At 32.2% G+C, this 22,137-nt stretch overlaps 1 protein-coding gene across 1 annotated transcript in view; it reads right to left on the bottom strand.

Annotated features, from left to right (window-relative positions):
• Positions 1-370: 370 nt before the first annotated feature.
• Positions 371-22,137, bottom strand: part of MSH4 (mutS homolog 4) — an 84,424-nt gene continuing 62,657 nt past the window's right edge. Inside the window, exons 12-20 of the mRNA XM_036890319.2 lie at positions 21,075-21,211; positions 19,976-20,079; positions 18,774-18,898; positions 16,888-17,088; positions 13,479-13,597; positions 12,379-12,507; positions 8,685-8,859; positions 7,199-7,287; positions 371-3,228 (exon numbers count right to left, since the gene is read on the bottom strand). Of these exons, the coding sequence (XP_036746214.2) occupies positions 3,040-3,228; positions 7,199-7,287; positions 8,685-8,859; positions 12,379-12,507; positions 13,479-13,597; positions 16,888-17,088; positions 18,774-18,898; positions 19,976-20,079; positions 21,075-21,211 (1,268 nt within the window). The 3' untranslated portion in view covers positions 371-3,039. The remainder of the gene's footprint in view (positions 3,229-7,198; positions 7,288-8,684; positions 8,860-12,378; positions 12,508-13,478; positions 13,598-16,887; positions 17,089-18,773; positions 18,899-19,975; positions 20,080-21,074; positions 21,212-22,137) is intronic.

The raw sequence follows: 22,137 nt of genomic DNA, 5'->3' as shown, positions 1-22,137 counted from the left end.
AGAACATAGACAACTATTGAACCACTGTGTTGTATACTTGAAACTTATATAAGACTGTATATCAACTATAGTTCAATAAAAAAAATTATAAATAAATAATAAAAAATAAATTTAAAAAAATAGAAAAACTTGACAATATCAATTGCTAGAGTACATGTGGGACAACTGAAACTCTCCAACATAGCTGATGAAAATGCAAAGCAGTATAGCCACTCTGGAAAATAGTCTGGTGGCTTCTTATGAAGTTAAACATAAACTTACAGTATGATAGAACCATTCCACTCTTGTTTAACATAGATAAATTAAAACTTAGTAATTATACAAAAAAGTGTACATCAATATTTTTAACATTTTATTCATAATTGCCCAAAACTGGAAACCCACTTGTCCTTCAATGAGTGGATAAACTGGGGTGTACACAAACAATGGAATAATAGTCAGCAAAAGAAAGGCACAACTTGATAAATTCAAAATGCATTATGCTGAGTAAAAGAAGCCAGTTCAAAAGGTTTCATGCTATATGATTCCATTTGTTGAGCATTCTGACAGAAAACTATAGGAAAAGAATGCTGAAGCGTCCCCGTGATTGCTAGATTAAAGTTAGGGCTCAGCGAAGGATCTGACTATAAAAGGGAATACTGAGGAAATTATTTGGAGGTGATAGAGAACTGTTCAGTATCTTGGTTGTGCTTCTGGTTTCATGAATTCATAAACATGCTAAAATTCATAAAACTGCTCACTAAGAAAGGGTTAATTTTACTGTACTTAAACTCAAAAATATATATATTACTTCCTAAGCACAAGGATAGGCTGGGTAGCTACCCTTTTCCTCTATTCCTATATACCTTACCCCTAGCCATGGAAAATTCTACCTTAAGTGAGAACAGACTAAAAAAAATGGTTTTGAGGTAGAAACTGAAGGCGTTTGCTATAATATTATGAACATTTATATTAAAAAGCTGAATTATGAGATAATGATCTACAATTTTAGAGAAAGGCAAAGGCAAAGAAGTAGAGCAAATAGACCTTAAAATTAAAGAATGACTGTCTCCCTAGTATTCGCCTCTATTCTATAATACCCTGACATAATAATTACATCTTCATTTAATTTTTTGAATGTTTCTGCAACACACAAAACAAAGGAGTAAAAATTAAATATTAAGAAGATATAAAGCTATTTTTATTTCGGTATTCCAAATCTAAAATAAAAGGGATTAAAGAGTTTTTGCAGTAAAAACTCTAAATGATTAAAAGTTTGGTGGAATCTAATATTGGGGTTAAATCTAAAGTCAAGTTAATATATTTGAGGAAATGATACTCAGTGTACTTAGCACTTTGCACCTGTTTTATTTACCTATTTCCCTCTGCCTTCTATTTCTCCTCCTTTTTCTTCCCTACCCTTCCAAATAATCTGCCACCAACTTTTTCCTCCTCCCTCAGTGCCTTCTAGAAATATGCTACAAGCCTAAATTATCTGCTTTTAGGAATGAGTGCATAAAATGTAATTCATTTCAAAGGCTTTGAATTAAAATGTGGCTAACTATCAAATTCAAACTCCAAATAATTTCCTCAGTACTCTGTTGTAGTCAAATCCTTCCCTGAGCCCTAACTTTAACCTAGCAATCACTGGGAATGGTTAAGCATTCTTTCCCTACAGTTTTCTGTTTTTTCTCCATAATGTCCAACAAATGGAATCATATAGCATGAAACCTCTTGGGCTGGGTTCTTTTACTCAAATATACTCTTTCTAAAACACGACAATAGGAAATATAAATAGTCTAATAGGACATTTAATACATATCAAATATAAACACTAATACTACTTTACATTTATTTTTACAGAAGAGTATGCATGTCATCCAAATTATAACTTTTTCAGTATATCTAACAACTAATATGTACTTAGAATGATGAGAAAGAGTTCAATGTGGAAAATATTAATACTAATTTTAAAATATGCATATATTAACAAAGAGTAGGTCCCTCACCAGTCTGTGAATAATTATTTTGGCCAAATTACTATGAATTTTGTAGCTCACTGAATATATACCCGAGTTTCAAATCCTTAGTTATCCAAGAAAAGAGTAACTTCCTTGTTTTAGGATTTGGGGATGGGGATTATATGAGTAAATCATCTACTGAGATAGAATTGTAGAAATAAGGTATTTGACAAGACAACAGCTCTTTACAATTACTGAACAACTGATGGTCTTCCATTTTCTTTGGTCCATTTATGCAACAAGAATGACCTTTGGGTAAACTCTGAAATGGTGGTATAAACCACATACCCATGGAAAAACATTTCTATAAAATATCCTTTGTGAACCAACAGCTGAGGCAAACAAAGCAGTATTATTTTTCTGTTGCTGTGGGGTTACTCACCCAGAAAAGATGGCCAAAATGAAAACCTGGGAAAGAAAAGAGGTTTGAGAGTAGAAAATGGAATATCTGGCTATTTGGAAAACTGAAAGGGATGGTGATGGTGATTCCCTCTTCCAAGAACACTCTGCATTACAAAATTTTGCATTGCAAAATATCTATTTATTTTCACCCTTTAGAACTATACTGAATGTCAAAAAAAACTTTAAAATTCCCAATATCAGTCTAACAAACTTCAGAAGCATCCACTATTGGAATTTGGGGTACTAATTAAGAAATTATTGCTGAGAATAGAGCATAAAAGAAAACTCACATAAGTTTCCAGGCCTACAAAGAAAGTTTGTTTTTAACTAAGGTATTTACAATAACACCTTAAACCATAACTTATAACTATAAATAAACATAAGACTTAATGAGTTTTCATGTATGAGAAAAAAGTGTCATATTATACTGAATTTTTTCTAACATAAAAATCAGTCCTTTAAGTAGTTTTCATTTGTTAGTATAAATATTTTCTTCTGTAGAATATATAATTTTCAGTTTAATATAATTTTTAATTAAGATATAAAATTTTGCAAATATTTCTTTGACTCTTGGGAAAAAATGAATTCTAGATTCTTTATATAAAGATATTTTATTAGTGTAAGATGTGAATTGTTATTATTCAGTCTTTCCTGAAACTTGTTCAACGCTGGAAAAATCTGCTTCATACTTCTTTTTGAGATTGCTTAAATATATTCGTAAACTGTCTGGATCCAATTGAGAATTTCGAGCAGTTTGAACAAGCCTGGTAGCTAGATGGTACACAGCCCTCTGTCTTTCCATCTCAGGAGTACTCCTTTGATTTTGCTGTTATTAAAAAAATAAAGATAAAAATTAAAATTTAAATATGACAACTATGATTTTTATTTTTAAATTGTGGCAATTTTCTAGCTCCTTTCACAGAAATATAGAACTCAAAGGTTAACTAATTCCTTTGGATAAATCAATTCCATCCAACTAGCAAAGAATACAAGAAAAAATAAAGAGACTACTGTGAAGAATAAAATTTCTCATGAGCATTTACTACTTAAAACAGATTCTTATATCCTTGAAAATCATTTTTCAATAAAAAAAAAGTTGCTAAATAGGTCAAATTTCTCAACACAATACCAAAAAATAATAGAAAATCCACCAGAGTTATACTCTACAAACATTTTCTCAAAAAGATATGAGAAAACAGCGCTGCTCATTGCTATGCAGTATTCATAAATTTAAATGTCACCCAAGAACACCACTTTGTTTTCTCCTACTTTAATTCCCTAACAGAAAAATCGGTGGACAGAACAGGTCATCATTGAAGTGCTTGTCCCTCAAGAGAGTTCATATATAGAAATTGCTAGAGCCTAAGAAAAAATATAGCCTGCAGGGTAATTTACATGTTTAAAATAAGCAACATAAATAGCTACTTGAAATTATGCCTTAATTCTTAATAAACCATATTTTTTTTAGTATTACTTATTATTTTATTTATTAAAGTATCATTAATTTACAATCTTATGTTGGTTTCAAATGTACATCACAGTAGATCAACAGTCCCCATGATCAACTTATACTGTGACTGTGAATTATTGTGCCCCTTTATCCCCCTCCTCCTTCCCCTCTGCACTAGTCCCAAGTCCTCTCCCTTGGTAACCACATCTTGGTAACTATATCTAAAGATACCCAAGAAATAATGTTTAAGACAGGGATCTTCTAATACTTTGGAAGGCCTTTAGATATTCAGTTCTTGAATAGTACTTCAGTGTTGGGAATACAACCGCAGAATTCTCCATTGACCTCCACCTGAGCTAGATAGGGGATTCAACATTTTCAACCTTAACTACTTATGGAAAGTCACTGAGTTTCCCTTCACTAAGGGAAATACAATCCCTTCAACACTTTCTCAATGGCAAGCAATTCCAGATATTTTTCTATTTTCACAATAGGAAAAATGAGCATGATTCTATGAAGTAGAATAAGATTATCATATATTCACCCATATTTGATACATTGATCAACTATCATTTTATATTTAAATAACAAACAGCCATTGAATATCTAGTATTATCCATCTTCCAGACCCCATACCTTATATTTATGGCTATGGAGGATAGGAAAATGTCTACCTCACATGACAATGGAACTCAAGAAGCTCAGTCTACTGGTGAAAAAACTTCATCAGTTTACAAGCAACTGATGAAGGTAATTATGAAAAGTCCCATAAGACAGATGCAAATGCTGAGAAGAAAAAGAGTTCACTTCCAGCTTGGTTTGAATAAAGCTTAAACCGGATGGAGTATTTGGAATGAACCTTGATGGATAGAAGAGCCTAGGAGGAAGCCATTCTGGACAGAGACAAGAGAGCAAACACATTAGAAAGGATGGAAAGCAATGAGATCAATATGATGAACTGAAAAGTGATTCAGTATGGCAGAAATATAGGTTATGGTTAAATCGACTAATGTTATGTAGGGTTGGTGTAAATAGTATGTAAGTTTGGTAAACACAGGGAGATCATAAAGCAGCAATTAATAAGCTTTAGTGTATTTAAGAATCATCTGAAGACAGGTTAAAAATGTAAATGCCTGAGCTGCAGGAGACCCTTGAAAACCAAGGATGGTAACCAGTATCTCACGTGAATCCTAAAACTGTATTTTGAGAAATAATCATAGAAGACTTTTAGCACTAGGCTAAAGAGTTTTACTTTTATTTGGTAGGAAACAACTGAAAGTTTCTGAGCAGGAAAACATGGTTAGAGTTATGTATTAACAGACAATCTGGTAGAAGTATGTAGGATGGATTGGAAAAGAGAGAAAACCCTGTGTATAGTTCCTATAAGAGGTGATTAAGAAGAGGAATTCATAGATGACTATGATGGAGACAGGGAGATTTGAAAATGAAGGGACAAGATTTTTCAAGAGATCATAAATTTAATTTTGGACCTATTGAAGATTGAAAACAAATTAAGATTTCAAGGAGAAATGGAGAGTAAACAGATTCAGAGTAAAAAATAAATGAAAATGGGAGCTGAGGAAAAGACGAGATCACTAAGAGTATAAAGTCAATTAAACAAAGAAACAAGGGTAAATTAAAACCTTAGGAACGATTTCAGTAAGTGGAATGATAAAAATCACTGGTAAAGAAAGAAAAGGAGTAATCAAAGAGGTCAGAGAATGAAAACACCCAGGAGAGGATAATTTTACAGTAACCAAGATAGGAAATAATTATGAAAATTGAAAGAAGGGTAGTGTCAAGTACCACAGGGAGACTAGGGAAGATGAGAAGTGAAGAAAAAGGCCATAAGACTTTATCATTAGTTGGTACTTAAAAGAAAAATTTCAGCAAATTGATGACAACAAGATCCAGTTTACAAGAGGGAGATGCAAGAAGCAAATGTAGACTACTCTTGGTAAAAGTTAGCAGTAAAAAAAGGAGAAATATAGTTTGAAAAGTAGGATAAAAAAGGAGGATTTCTTGGGGAAAATCTAAGCATATTCATAGGAAAGAGAAAAACAAGTAAAAAAAAACAACAGTAAGGATGCAAAGAGAAAAAAGGAAGCTAATGAAACGATATCTTAATGGAGATGGAACAAAAGTAGAAAAGTTACCCTTAAATAGGTTGAAAAGTAATCAAGTAATCTCTTCCTCTGAGATAGAAGGGAGGATAAGTAGGTGAAAAACAGAAATTCTGAAACAGGATTTTGAAGGAGGAAAGGTTTAAAGTTTCATGAAGATGATCAAGTCTCTCAAAAAGCACAGGAGGTGAATTTTATGTAGAAAGTGAGAAAATTAAGAGTTCAGAAAGAATAGAAATATCTTGAGTTACTGTAAAGAAATTATACAGATCAATAGAAGAAAAAAAAGCTATCCAGTAAAATACCTAACTAAAGTTACAATATATGAATTTGAAGTAGATAAAATTAGACTGTCTTGAATATATTTTCAGCACCATTATTAGGGAAGTCAAAGCTAGAGAAGTGTTAAGAACTAGGTAACTAGGTTTTTCACAAGTGGAGTACTGCCAAAATTATTGATGAAGAGGTTCAAATGGAGTATTTAGGTAAGTGAAGTCATAAAAGTAGTCAGAGCTGAAAAGATGGGAGGAATAAGATGAAAATTTATGGCAGGTTTAGAAGTGAAAGACATGGGAAACTTACTTCCAAAGAAAATTTCATACTGAATTTAGCTTAGTTTACTGAATATGCTGAATTCTTAAAATAAAAAGCAACCTGATATAAAAAAAAAATAATTCCAAATTTTGAGTCAGTAGTAGTGAGTTCTGTGTTGGACCCACTGCTTCCTAGCAAAACACTTATTAACCTCTGTGAAACTCTGTTGGAAAAATGTGAATAAAAATAATACTTTATTATTTATCTTTTATTAGAATGACTTAACTGCTTCATGAAGAGTTATGAGGCTTATAGTTAATGGATAGAAGAGTTTTGAAAACTATAAAAAGTGTGAAACTGTGGTGCATAGTGATTTTTATTTTTAATGCTTACTTTATATAGATTTATTTTCTCACCATAAAGTTAGTGTAGCTCTAAGTATTATAGGAAATGAACTGTTTAACTTTTGTCTCCTATCTTATTAATTGATTTGCTGGAAAAGGTTAAAATGACCACACCAAACAAGTTTTGAATAGTAAAAAGAACTTCATTTAGGAATTAGGTTTTTTATTTTAAATGTTTTGTTATTAATATTATCATATATTTATATCCAAGGCTATAATAAAAATGTACACTAAAAGCATTTTCTTGAACTTGAAAAACAATTCTTAATGCTACCAATTTCTTACCAAAATTTGTCTGGTAATTTGAGTTGTGATTTTTTTGGCATCCAAGACAATAGATGGAGGGAGTGAAGACACCGCTGCAGCTTGTAATCCTACAATTATAAACAATGGGGCTTCAATATTGCTGGTATTGCTACATTTGTTTTAACCAGTATTAATCTTTTCTTTACAGATTTAAATTTCCCTTCTACAGGCATTTCTGAACTACTTAACAATTCTCAAAATTAATTTTTCTGACCTTCTGGATGACAACTTGCCAATTACAAGATTTAATTATTTGCCCATGATATATAAGACAAATTAGAATATCAATTACCTTTCAACATACCTCTGAGATAGCAGGAAAACATGATAGGGAAAAGAAAAGGAGTAATTAGAAAACTGAATAATAATGGTAACACTGAAATTCCAACTACAATACAGTTGGTTAATAGAAGGTCAAAGGATTATATGGGTTTTGTAGGGGAGGAGATTATCTAGGCATAGCGATAACCCTACCAGCTGAATGTTCATCTATATAGCAGATCAATGAGAAGGATTTCTGAGAAGATATAATGGTAGGTCACTACTCTTCATGCAAATTCAAACTACCATCTATTATTCTCATGTTCTCAGAGCTGAATTTTATTGGTATAAGATAGGCTTTCTACTGTGTGTTAATTGTGTATCGTATTTATTGCTTTAGAGGCAATAAAAACAGTAACATTTAGTGAGAAGTTACTAATGGCTAAGCACTATGTTAGGCCAGTTCATATTTGATAATTCATTTAATCTTCCACATATGTATATGGAAAATTATCCCCATTTAATAGATGAAATTGAGACTTACAAAGATTAAACATCTGATACAAATTAAGTTATGAACTGACTGCCCATTTCAAATAGCAAAACAATTTTTTTTTCACTCACAAGGGTCACATTCATAGCTAAAATAATTTTTGGAACCGTATTGTATAGGTCAATTGAAAATGCTTGAATCGGAGATTTTTACACATCACATGATGATTTAGATAAAAAATATTTAATCAAGTTTATATACATATACGTATTTATTTATTTATATAATTTAAGACTTTAAATTCTCAAACTCCCTGAATTTGAAGAAAACAGAGGAATGAGCAATAAACTGAAAGAGTATATAATAAATAAGTTTCAATTCATTACATAATTTGCAAATATAAACTACATTACATTTTTCTGGATAGAAACTTATACTTCTGGGGCTTTCATGTGTTATAACACTACAGTTATTGGTTAATATGAGTTTAAAAATAAGCCTACTTTACATAAAATGTCAGTTTGACAGAAAATAGATTCTTAGAGCAGATAAGCACTAAAAGAATGAGTTTCCTATTGAAACTCATGGACAAAGTTTCCTAGGCAGGAAAATAAGAAAGTTTCTTAGATTGACAGCTAAATAAAAGGGGAGAGGAAAGTTTGTCTTAACAAGAATATGTAGTGTTCAAGATGTAATTTCCATATGCAATACCGTAATTTTTTTCTTCTGTGAGTCCCTTAGAAAGTTTGTAGGTATACAAGATTGCTTCTTTATTTCTTGTGGTGTTCTTTACATGTTGAACTTCAAAATGCATGTTTTCTACATTAGGATATAGGACATCTATATGGCATAGTTCCAGGAAATGTGTAGCAAACAGTGTATATGCCTAGAACATATAACAATGAATATCAGTAGTTTCAAAATGAACTAGAAAAATTTTTGATATAATTTTCCAAATAGCTTAGCAGAGATGTAGGAATGAAACTAGTAACTTTGAGGCTAAAATGATCAATTACTTTAAAATGTTTTGAATACTCATATTCAGTGAAATAAACATGTTTATTATGTTTACACATGCACATGCATGTTACAGGAAAGAGAATAAACCCAAAAGTAAAAGCCCCAACAACCTGAGGACACTAAAAAGATGAAGTTTACCAGAAACAAAGCTATTAACTAAGGTAATCATTTTTATAACAGTACTCTGCAAAGAAAATAACACTTTCCTCAACTTTTAAAAAACTTTACTTTAAAAATAGTTTTCTTCCATATAAGTAGTTTTTGGAAAGTGAAATCAATGGACTGTCTTACATATTTGGAATTTCAAAGGTTTTTAGTTTTCAGATTTGCATTGTTTTTGGGCTAGGTACTTACAGAAAATAAAACCTGAGAATATTGATTATGACAGATTCTCAAACTTTAGTAACTCCCTGGGGAGCTTGCTAAAGATGCAAATTCTTGGTACTTATCCCCCCGAAATTCTCAATGAACAGTTGTAATGTGGAGCCCAAGGAAACTGCATTTTCCATAAATATTTTAGGTGATTTAGTGCATACAGTTCAAGTGACTTATGACCAGCATATGATTCCCAGCCCAGTTACTAAAACAGTAGAGATTTAAATAATTGGTTATATGTTTTAAGATATTACCAGTGAGAAACTATAAATGTTTAGTAGAATATAGAATATTAAAATGTTAAGACACTAAAAAGAAACTATTTGACTGGCAAATGGCTATGGACTATGGAAGCCGACGAGGACAAAGAAAGGAATAGCTTTGTATATGACCAAAAATGATTATTTTTAACTATTTACTCGGCAAATAAAACGGTGTATAAAACAAACCAAATTTATAAATAGGAAAATATTTAGAAACCCAGTAAACATTTAGAAGCTAGAACAGAAACATTCTGTTAAGTTCATGGGTGGTAATTATGACAGAAGCAGTACAGGCAGGGAAAGAAAATCTGTATACAGCTTAAGTGTCTGCTCCAGTAAGAACAAACTGCCATCCCTTTCAAGTGGTCCAATATAATCAACCTGCCACTAGGCAGCTGGCTGATAACCTCAGGGAATGATGCCACTGGACGTTCAGTGTTGGTCTGTGCTGCTGGCAGATTGGGCATTCAATAGTGGCTGTAGCCAGTCAGCCATGGTGAGTGGAAATCTATGCTGTTGAGCACACGTATAACCTCCACTCATGCCACCACAACCATTTGTTCATGGGTCCAGTGGGTGATAATAGGGGTCGCCAGAGAAACAGGCTGACTGGTATCCACATAACAGGTCATCCTATCTACTTGTTTATTAAAATCCTCCTCTGCTGAGGCCACCCTTTGTTAAATACTCATGGAATACAAGTATGTTCATACTGTTGCCCTTTCAGAGAGATTTATCCACATACCTCTTCCCCAAATTTGTCACCAATTTTCCAATCATGTTCCTTCCAAGTCCCAGCCAGACTATAGGTCATAGCCCATATAACTGCACATCTGGTCATTTCCCCTTTCAAGCAAGATGAACAACTAGGTACTCTGTCTGAAGTTCTGCCCACTCAGACGATTTTCCTTCATCACTGTCCTTCAGGGACATCCCTGAAAGGGGCTGTAGTGCGGCACCACTTTTTAGTGTTGCCTAAATATTGTGCAAAACCATCTGTAAATCAGACAAGTCTTCTCTTCCTCTATCAACTGATCATAGGGGACTCTTCATGAGACCACAGGTGCAAGCTGAGAGAAAGCAGCACAGCAGGAGTGAGGACTATGAGCATTCGTGTTATTTCTTCATGTAACTTTCTTGTGCCTTCAGGGCCTGCTAGGACCCAAGCATGTATACACTACTTCCATTTGAGGATGGAGTACTGCTGTGTACAGCACACCCAACTTCACAGTGGATGAGATAACACCCAGCTCATGATGGGTAGCTCAGGTCGCATAACAACTTAGTGACCTATATATAGTTAATTGTTCAGCTTTATTAAGGCTGAGTAGCAGGACAAAAGCTGTTTCTCAAAAGGTGAGTAGTTATCCTCAGAAAATGGAAGGGCTTTGCTCCAAAATCCTAATGGCCTGTGCTACAATTCACCTATGGAGGCCTGTCAAAGGTTCCAAACAGCATCTCTACCTTCCACTGACATTTCAAGCACTATCAGATCTGTATGATCATATGGGCTAAGTAGCAAAGCAGCTTGTATGGCTGAACCTGTTACAGAGACTTCTGTTGTGGGCCCCACTCAACACTAGCAGCTTTCAGGTCATTTGAAAAGCCTGAGAACCAAGAGAGCCAATGGTATTAATAGCTTCACTCTGAATGCTGGTAGCTCAAGATCAGAAAGAGCTGATGATTCAGTTGGAGTCTGAAGGCAGGAAAAAAACTGATGGCCCAGATTGAAGGAAGGCAGACAGGAGTGTCCTTTTAATCTCAGGACCCTTTTCATTCTATTCAGGCCTTCAATTGGGCCCACATACAAAAATTTAATGTGGCAGGGCCCAGCCACATTAGGGAGGGCAATTTGCCTTACTCAGCATACCAATTAAAATACTAATCTTACCAAGAAACACTCTCACAGGTACACCCTAAATAATATTTGACTAAATATCTGGGTACTCCACAGCCCAGTCAAATTAACCATCACAGATATTAATTAGCTTTTAATCCTATTAAGTAATATATGCATCTTATTTATATGAAGAATTCTAATCAACTGACATAGATTCAGTATTACAAAGACTAATGTTATCTCAACATTACTTTTGATTCATCACAACTTTAAGTATAAAATGAGATTCTATATAGTAAATCATATGGTCTCTCATTTAAGGGAAAGAACCTCATATTAAGAATACTTTAGGTACTTTAAATATGGAATATCTTTAACTTTTTTCAGATCTGTAAATATTTTGAGTGATCATCTAAAAAGATTTTACAAATTAGCTTAATAATATAGTGCAAAAATTATAGTTTATTTTTACATAGTTGATTTGTGAAAAACTTTTCTTTAAAGGAACAAACTCTTAGATAAGTACAATGCATTTCCCATAAAATGACCTCAGATGCCTAGTGTTTTACTTCATGTTGTGATATCATCAATGTTATTGCACATGGAGATAATTATTGAAATGCTTTCCATGTTCTATTTACTTTGAATTAAGGCCAAGTGACTATAGTTTTGATATTATTTGTATCTCTTGATTTTCTCCATTCCTTTACATTATAACTATCATACCAACAGTTCCTGTTTCCATCAGAAATGAAATAACACAAATATAAATGCCATGGTATGTTCTTATTACCTGAGATTGTTTAAAGAGCTATTTGTAGGTGCCTGTAAAATCCAGTCATGATAAATACATAAATATATCATAAAAGGACTCAAAATTAATAAACTTAAAAGAAATAGAGAATACCTTTAAGCTCAGCAGATATTCACAAACAGCATAACAAATACCAATACCTTCTTCTGTATTAGTACCTCTGCCAAGTTCATCAATCAATATGAGTGATTTGTCATTAGCATTATGTAGAATATAAGCAATCTGAAAAAAATATAATTTTAATATTACTCATTGTAACCAAACAGCTGTTGCTCTCATAGAAAACAATAAGGAAAAATCCAGTTTCTTTATTAGTTCATCTGAAATATATTTTATAGGAAAATCTTACAGAGCAGAAACACATTGCTTTTCTTTCTAAAAATCTCATGACTAGTAATTCCAGCAGAATAGCTGATGTTTATATAAATAGATTTATATAAAAATATAAATATATTAAAAAAATGGTATATATATGGCCATTTTACCTTCTTATGGTACTGAGCTTCTTGAGAGCTAGAATCACTTAAAAATACACCTCACATACCTATTATATTGCTATATTCTCCCATAGATATTCAATATGCACTAAATAATATACAATTGTCATATACTGTGAAGCAAATGATAGCTTCATTCTCTCCCTATCTACAGAAAATTACCCAACTCTATAGTGATCCAGTAATTCCTACCTACTAACGATAGTCCTAGAGCCATACTGAATTCCTTCAGCCCTTCAAGCCTACTTGACATTTGCTCAGATTAGAAAATGGAGATGATACACTTTGTTACTGGAAGTTAAAATTTGAAAGCAGCACAGAAGAGGACTATCTTTAAAAGCCTTCTAACATACTGGTATTTATATTTTAAAGGAACAATAGATGCTATGCAAAATGGTCTTGAACAGGTCATCATTTTGTGAAAAGTCTTTAATATATTCCATACAAAAACATGAAAGCATGTTTTATCACTCAATAACACTAGCTTTTTCTTTAAAACTGTACTTTTCAATAAAACATTCGCTTCTATTTCTAAGTAAGAAATTGGGAAGCTGTCTTTGACTGCCCTCTGGCTCCTGCAGAAGAATATAAGCACATCTGCATGTTTTAGCATAAGAATACTTTCTTATATGATAATTGACCATTAGTGGGAAAATTTAATAAGTATTTAACATAAGAAAAGTTTAGTGTGGGTACCTCCTTCATTTCCTTCATAAATGTTGATGAATTTGTTTCAATATCATCATCAGTACTGATTCTTGTAAAAATCTGTTCAGTGATTCTAAAGGAAGAATATTCTGCTGGTACATATGATCCTGTAAAATATAAGGTCAAAGTAAATTGAAATGCTCTTATATAAGTCTCACTTTCTACCAACTCAGATTATTTACTAGCCTAAGGATTAGGTAGTAGAAAGATTAGTAGTTAGATGACATGACCCAGCTTTGCCACTTACTGTAACCTTGCATGGCACTTAAACACTACCAATATCATCTGTCTCATACATAAAATGGAAATACTTGTACTACTTATTGAACACAGTTATTTGGAAGTTCAAATAAGACAGTATAAATTCAAGTATATTAGAAAGACTTATAAACTTGATAAAAACTTTAAATAATATAGATGATAAAGAACATTTCAAATATGAAAATTTGAAAGAAATGCTTATGAAGCACAAGTTAACAAAATTATAACAGAAAGATAATTAGAAAATGTTATTAGAAATGTACAGAAATATGCAGAATCAAAGTGAAAGCAAAACGTTTAATTCCTTTTAAAAGGTGAATTTTCATCCATGAGAGTGTTTCTGCCTGAGAAGTTGTCATGTTCACCTTTTGAAAACAAATCAATCTCATTAATGCTCTATATGGAATGGGATATAAATGGCATTCCAAAATCATAAGAAGATAAAACTATACAAATAGTTGAATGGGAATGTAGAACCTGAAGAATCAAAAGTTAGCATAAGCACAGCCATCTTAAAGGCTCAAACACCATTTTCTAACCTAGAAGGAGAAAAATTACTAGAACTTTGAAAAACAAGTTAGTCAGCCAGTGTTAATTGTAGTGACCTTTAGTTAGCCAACCTCAATCAGTTAAGCTTATCTTGCTAGAACCACCCTAAACATTCCGAAAGTGATTTTATCTAACCAGACCCCAGGATGAGGCGTCAGCTGAAAATTTATGTGTCTATGAAAAAAAAACACTGTATTGTGACTGTAGAAAATACTGCCCCTTTGAAAATGCTATTAAAACTTCTGGCTTTGTGAGTTCGGGGTCCTTGTTGAGACCCGCTGCGTCGGGCTAACGCATGGACCCCAGCTAGCTAGCCTCTGAATAAATTCCTCTTGCTTGTTGCATCAAGAGACGCCTTCCGTGAGTGATTTGGGGCGGCATCCTCCTCTGGGAGAATCCAACAGGAAAAGTATCAAGTATACAGAACTCTGTAAAACCAAATGGTGAAATAATGGGAGTGAAGAAGCAAAGCCAGATAATTCCAGGATTTAAAGCAAAGGTAATGATGAAGAATAGGATCTATCTCTGAAGACTTAGGACTAGCAGGAAAAGAAAGCAAAAGTCAGGCTAATATTAATAAATATAAAAGTAATAAGAACAACAATAACAATTACAATGATCACACCTCAGAGAGCAAATCCCCTAAATACAACCTTCTTATAGGATTTCCAGAAGGAATAAGTGAGAAAATAAATGCAAAATTACCAAGTAGAGAATACAGCATATTATATGTTTGTATTTTTTTCTTTGTATATTTTTATTTACCTCCACCAACAAGGCTCTCAACATTTCTTATCTAAATTATTTCAGAAGACCCCTGGCTGGTGTTTTGCTTCTAATTTGGCTCTCATCTAACCATGCATTAGCTGGAATGATCTATCTAAAAGTCAAATCCAATCATGCCATTCTCTTGCTTAAATTCAATAGTTCCCTAAAGATTTATGGGTAAAGTTCAATCTTTTCAGTTAAGTACTGAAGGGCCCTCATGTCCTGACTCCTGCTCATCTCTCCAGCTTTATTATCTTGCCACTTCTCACAGTCTCTCTTTACTCTACAAAGCAAAGGAACTACAAAACCTCTGGACTAGTTGTAGTTCCTTGAGCACATTATACTGTGTTTGCTTCTGTGCTTTAGAACATGTTTTTGCTTCTGACTGGAAAGTCTCCTTTCTCATACCCTCCCCTTAAGTCCACAGCAGTTTATACACATTATCTCACTTAATCTTTACAACTTAGAATTGGTACTATTAAAATTTTCAGTTATGGATAGGAAAACTAAGGAGGTTAAGTAATTTGCTTAATATCACACAGTTAGTAACTATACATATCAGATCCAGCTCCAAAGCCTATGTTCTTAACTCCCATGTCTTTCTACTCTTTCCTTTATGATCAGATCACATGAGATAGTATATATACTTTTAGGTATTTCAGAGGTTTAAGATGGGCAGCAACAAGAGAAATAGAATAATTTTCTTCAAACATTTAAAGGGTTATTATCAAGACAGACTAGATTATTCTGTGATGCATATAAGATAAAAAGTAGGATTAGTAAGTAGAAGTCATAGAAAGTCAGATTTCAATTCAATATAATGAATGTTCTAACATTTAGAGATGCCCAATAGTTTGATAGCCTGTTTTTCAAAGGACAGAGCTCCTCATAACTATTCAAATAGATTTTATGTCACATTTGAATCCGTTTCTTATAAGTGTCCTTTTAATCCCAGTAAAACTATAAACCCAATGTAAAATATTTACTCTTCATTCATTCGGTAGTAAGGTTAAACTTGCACAGTATCACCAATATATTACTGCTATATTCCTCTTATAATCCATTATTAGTCCAGGATTCCTCAACCACAGCACTACTAACATTCCTGGGATATGACATTTTGTAGAGAAAAATCTCTGTGTTGTGTGTGTAGCAGGTGGCAATTCTGTGCACTGTCGGATGTTTCACTGGACTCTACGTTCTCCTTGGTTGTGGTAACCACATTTCTGATTCATGTTGTCCTCAAGGAAACTCATTTTTCAGAGGTAAGTTGTAACTCTACACCAAGAAATATGACAATGTTGGGCCAGTGCCAGTTATTTATATGTATATATGTATACACTTATGTATGTAATATGTCAGTTGCTGTGGCCAAGTTATTGGTACGCTTTAAATTAAGTAAGAGAAATGTTTCTTTGTCCAGTGTTATAAATCTGGAAAAAATCTTATATGAGTTATTAGAGGCAGCAGCTTATCCTACTTATTACACTTTTTCTCACAACAAAGTTTGTTTTGAATCTGAAATAATGACATGATTCAGTTTAGTAATAATTAATTCAACATTAATAGTAAGGAAGTTTCTACCTCTGTTGTAGCTTACAAAATTTTTAGTACAATGCAATCCAAATTGGATGGAGCTTAATAAATACCAAATAGTAAAAGTTATGGTCTACATAATCCACTACTATTATACTTTTAGGTAAGAAAATCTACTCCAAACTGTTCTTGGGTTAACTAGGCACCTAAATCTAAAATATCATGCTCAAAGCATTTTTAAAAGGGAGAGAATTGGTAACTATAAAGTAAAGCCATAACTTACCAATCTGGGCCATAATCTGACAAAGAGCAATCTGTTTTAAATATGTGGATTTCCCACTCATATTTGGTCCAGTTATGATCAAAAAATTACTCCCTTCTGTAATATAGGTATTGTTGGCAACAGGTTTTTCCACAGATATTTTTTCAAGAATGGGATGCCATCCTTGTTTGATTGCTAAAGTATCAGTGAACTCTGGCCGAACTATAGAAAAAGAAAAAGAATGGATTTGAATGATTGACATACTTATATTTAAAGATATTGTTGTGTGTACATATTGTATATGCCTTAGAGATTTTACTGGGATCAATTTGGAGTAATAACATTAAGGTGTTATTTTATCCCAAATCTCTACTTAAATCCCTTTAAATTATAATTGACACACTCTAATCACCATCAGAGCTCTTACTTACTTCCAAGGAACTCTAGGATTTAGTTTCCCATCTTTGTTCTGAACTCCAAAACAGTTCATAACTTTTTCAGATTTGTATAGTTAAAAAAGAATCAACTAGCCATTGATAATACTTTTGAAATAACAATTAAAATTGCCTGTACTACAAAATTTCATATTTACTTAATTGCCATTTTAAGCATTATTTCAAATTTGGCATACTTAACTTTTCAAATGTGGTATAAATACAGAGTAAAACCAAATATAAAAATAATTTTATGTCCAAACCCTTACAGCAATTTTGCCTAAAGAGAAATCTCTGAGGATAGAGAAAAAAGATGCAAGCTATATTGTTAATTTAGGGAAACAAGTAATGGTCAGGTCTCTAAGAATACTTTCTGAGGTAAAGAGAGAGTAGAAAGAGATGTGAGGACAAGTAAAAAACAACAACAAAAAATGCTACGTGCTTAGAGATGAAACACATTGGATAAAACTTGAAAGCACTCATTATAAAAGTGAGACTGGTTAGAAAAAAAAATTAATTTAAAACCATTTTTAACACCAAAAATTCATTATTTATTGGTTTGAAGTTTCAGAATGGTCCATCTCAAAATAAAATGGTACAATATCAAATATCTTGATAGCTAAGAAAACTACTACTACAAGAGCTGATTCCTAAGGTAAGATTTTGACACGCAAAGTAGATATAAAAGATTGAAAAGTTCTGACCTATAAAACACCAATGCAAAAAGTTAACATTTCCATATGAAATACAAAATATGAAAAAAAATCTTTGTAAGATATTCATTTCCTATTATAAAGGTAAATTAAGATAATATTTTGGAATAGTTATGCTGATTTTAACTAGAAATTTTAATGTTATTAAGTTCTTAACATTATTCAATCTTAATTATCACACACAAGTTCTGTAAATTTGATACTAGAGTATGGTGATTACTGATAAGTTCGATAAGTTTCAAGAGGTTAACTTGAAGTATTCATTTAACATTAGAAAATTTCTTAACATTTATATTTAAGGCCTGCGTACAGACTTGGCATACAAAAATAAATAGTATAATTCTTGATCAGGAGATGCTCATGTTTAAGAAGCTAGTTTATAAAATGCTCACTTTGGAGACTGTTAGTATTAGTCACATTGCTTCTAATGAGCCTTCAGATTTGAACTTCATATATTTGGATTATTGTTATTTCTACCAAGGGATAGCTCTACAGTCTTTAGTATTTCAGGAATCTTTAAAGTCTCTTGAAGTTTTTTCTTTCGCATTTGTCAAATTCTCAGGAAATAGTTTTCTGACTTTTAAAATAAACTTGAAAGGAAATTTCATTTTATTTTGAGTCTTCATATAGTGCCATATACGAGAAACTATACATTGGGTAAAAAATGTAAAACAATCATAATTGTTATATAAAATCACTTGAATGGACTAATACAAATTTCAGTATGTGACATTATTTATTCTAAAGAAAGTTAACTTACCATAGTCAGAAAGAGTGCATGCATGAGCAAATGATAGTAGCATATCCAGCATTGACACAGTGTCAGATAGTTTATATAAGCAATGAATATGTTCATAAATCTCAATAAGCAGTTTGCACACTATCCTGAAAGTACATGTTTAGTAAGACAAGTAGTGCTTTTTAAAGAGAGACATAAAATGTAATTGTAAAACAATTCTAAATTCATTGCCTGAGGTAAAATAACATTCACACTTAAGATGTACACTACAGATAAAGTTCTATTGTTCTATTGCCTCATTTTGGAAATTAGGAAATCAAAGCTCCTACTCAGTCAAGGTTACACAGAGTGTAGAGTAGCAACGAATCCACTCTGGTGTGTCAATACTATGTTTTTGAAATGACTGCTATTATTAAATATTAGTAAAATAAGTATTAGTCAATAAAAGTATTATATAGGTCAAATCAAGCCCTTATTATACTTCAACAGATCCCATCTGCTATTAAGTTTGTATTTTTGCAATTATTAAATTCAACACAAAAGCTCTTATGTTCTCTCATTCTCTCTCTCACACTCACACCCACACACACACCCTACTAATGTAATTATTTAGGTTTTTATGTGGCAGTTATCTTGTGACAGAATATAAAAGCTTTTCCCTTATAAGGAGAAATATGTTTCCCAAACTTACTATATCTTACAATCTCTGTAGTCTATGCCCTGAAATTGTTTTGAAAGCCCATTTTTCTTTATCATCTCAGCTCACCAATTATGCAAGTTCTATTTCTGATTTCTAGCTGTTTTGTTACTGTTTCCTATATGGAAAAAGATTGGCACTTTTGTGATGTTGCTGTGTAAATATTAAGGCATCAGAAGTTGAGGACTTACATAACATAGGAAAAGAATAAACTGAATAAAGCCCAAAATAAGCCCATGGTGTGCCAAGTTCTACAACATGATAGAATATATATTACAGAAGTATCAGTTATAATGGGTTTTTCTTATTTATTCAATTAGATTTGCCCTGTCTTCTGTGAAGATTAGTGATCCCATCAAAATGACAGACTGTAAAAGTTTTAACTGTTGCTCCAGGAAATGTTCTTTCTTGGCTAATGTTCATAATTATACAATTTTTTTCAATCAGACAAAAAAATAATGAAATATAAATAGTATCTCAAATTAACCAATTTAATTCAATATTCGAAAATTTCAAATGTACTTACATGTAAGTCATGTGATAGATTTCTCTCAAAGACTCTTGGGATCTTTCATTCATTTTAATTAAATCTGTTGATGTAAAGCTGTAAGAATTTTTCACTTTAGAAATCTAGGAAATTAAAAAACAAATGTCAAGATACATGTATACTCATAAAATAAAACATATTTTAAACAATAGAAATATATGTTTTTAGGTTAATCACTTTAATTTTTGAGATATAGCATCATAAAGAAAGTTCCAAATAGTGTTTGCAAAAGAGAAAAAGGAAGATCACTTCTAAAGAGAAAGCAGGATATTTTAACCTAGTTCACCTGTCATCACTATTTTTACAGGTCTTAAAATGGCTGTGTAGAAATGTTAAAATACTACATCTTATTGCCAAATAACATGTATGATAGATTATCAATAATCTGCACTCCATCTCTGACCTCTTTTTTTAGCCCTTGCTCCATATCTGAACCTCATCTAACCTCTTAACTCCATTAGTAAGTCTCAAACCATTCTTTACTTTTCCATCCATCATTACTTGGTAATATAGCATATATTTAAAAACACTTAAAGTTAAGTGATTTTTGTCAAAAGGTACCCCTGTTGGAGCAGAGGAAGCAAAGACTAGGGTGGGTTGGACTTTCCCAACTGGTATATTGTGGAGGAGTTAATATATACAAAGAAAAAAAATATTTCCCTGATCCAAAGGTTTGGCGATATTGGATTTCAAAAAGCTAAGCAGATTTCTCTACCTCAGGACTTTTAAACCCTGAGTAAGCAAATGTGCATTAAAAACTACCTAAAACAGGAGATGGTAGTTATTTTCCAAATTTCTTTGATTAAAAATACCTTTTGGACTTTTTCATTTTCCATTTTTACTGATTAAAGTTCCCAAAACTGTGGGAGGCACTGTGTTGAGTGTCATCCCCCACTACCAAAAAAATAAAAAATTCTGAATCACTCTGGTGTAAGTGTTAGCTGGGCTAGTAGGTAGGAGTAGGAGAAAATGCAGAACATGCAAAATTTGGAATGTAAAACTCAAGGAGGGCCCAAAAATATGTAAATGTAACAGAAATCAGAAACAATAAATTCCTAAACAAAACACAAGAATGAACCTTAATAAATTCTGAAGGAAGTTGATTATTGGGTAGGGCTGTACAGTCTGTAGTCATCTGGATGAAAAATCCTCGAGCAGAGCTAAAACTCGTTCTTAACGGAAGATTGTATTTTTCTGCAAGCTGTGATATCATTCCTAGTAATGAGAAACAAAAAACAACAACAAAATTTTAGTGAGAAAATTATGCTTTTGGTTTAAAAAAAATCACATGCTTTTTTTCTTGTTATTATAATGTGTGTGTGTCTGTATATATGAAGATTTTGTTACTCCTTTAACTCTAAAGATTTTTAATGTCTAAAATACCTGGTTAAATATTCTTTTAAGAAAAAAACATTGTAGTACAAAGGTAGTCACTCTGATATGTATTTTTGAAAGTAAAAGAAATTGCAAAAATTAAAAAATGGAACTTTTATAATCTCTATTAATATTAGAGCTTTTTATTCTTAATTTTACTTTTTTGCAAAGGGAAGGAGTAATCACATACATTATTGCAATCCATTCACAATAAGAAATTCCCTTTACAAAACAAAATATTTCAAAAAGTAATACAGGTGATACGTCAAATAAAATTGCTAAAAAATCCAAATCTCCCTGACAACTTCAAACTCATTACAGAGTTCTAAATTTATATTTTTAACTTGACGATCATTAATGCTTAATGTTACTTAAAAAAACTAACATCTTTATACCTCAAAACAGTTCCTCCAACAATTTTCTCAGTGGTACTGCCATCTGCAGGCTAGAAATTATCATCAATGGCTACATTTTCCTTTACCATAGCTACTCAATTACTAACTCTTGCCAATTCTTCCTTCAACCTTTGCATTTCTGTCTTATATACATTGCTATCACCCTAAATAATCTTCATTAACTTGTAAAAATTTTAAATGGTCTTCCTGTCTCCATTGCTCCACTCAAATTCATTCAACGTATCTTCTTGATCAATTTAATTCCACAGAGCAAAAACATCTGTCTCTTCATTCTCCTTGGAAAAAGTCCAAATTCCTGGTTTCAAAAACTAAATTCTGAAACCCAGTCTACATTTCTGATCTTACATCTTA

The sequence above is a fragment of the Manis pentadactyla genome, chromosome 4, assembly GCF_030020395.1.
Source record: "Manis pentadactyla isolate mManPen7 chromosome 4, mManPen7.hap1, whole genome shotgun sequence".
NCBI classification, from domain to species: Eukaryota; Metazoa; Chordata; class Mammalia; order Pholidota; family Manidae; genus Manis; species Manis pentadactyla.
This window is presented reverse-complemented; position numbering and strand designations above follow the sequence as displayed.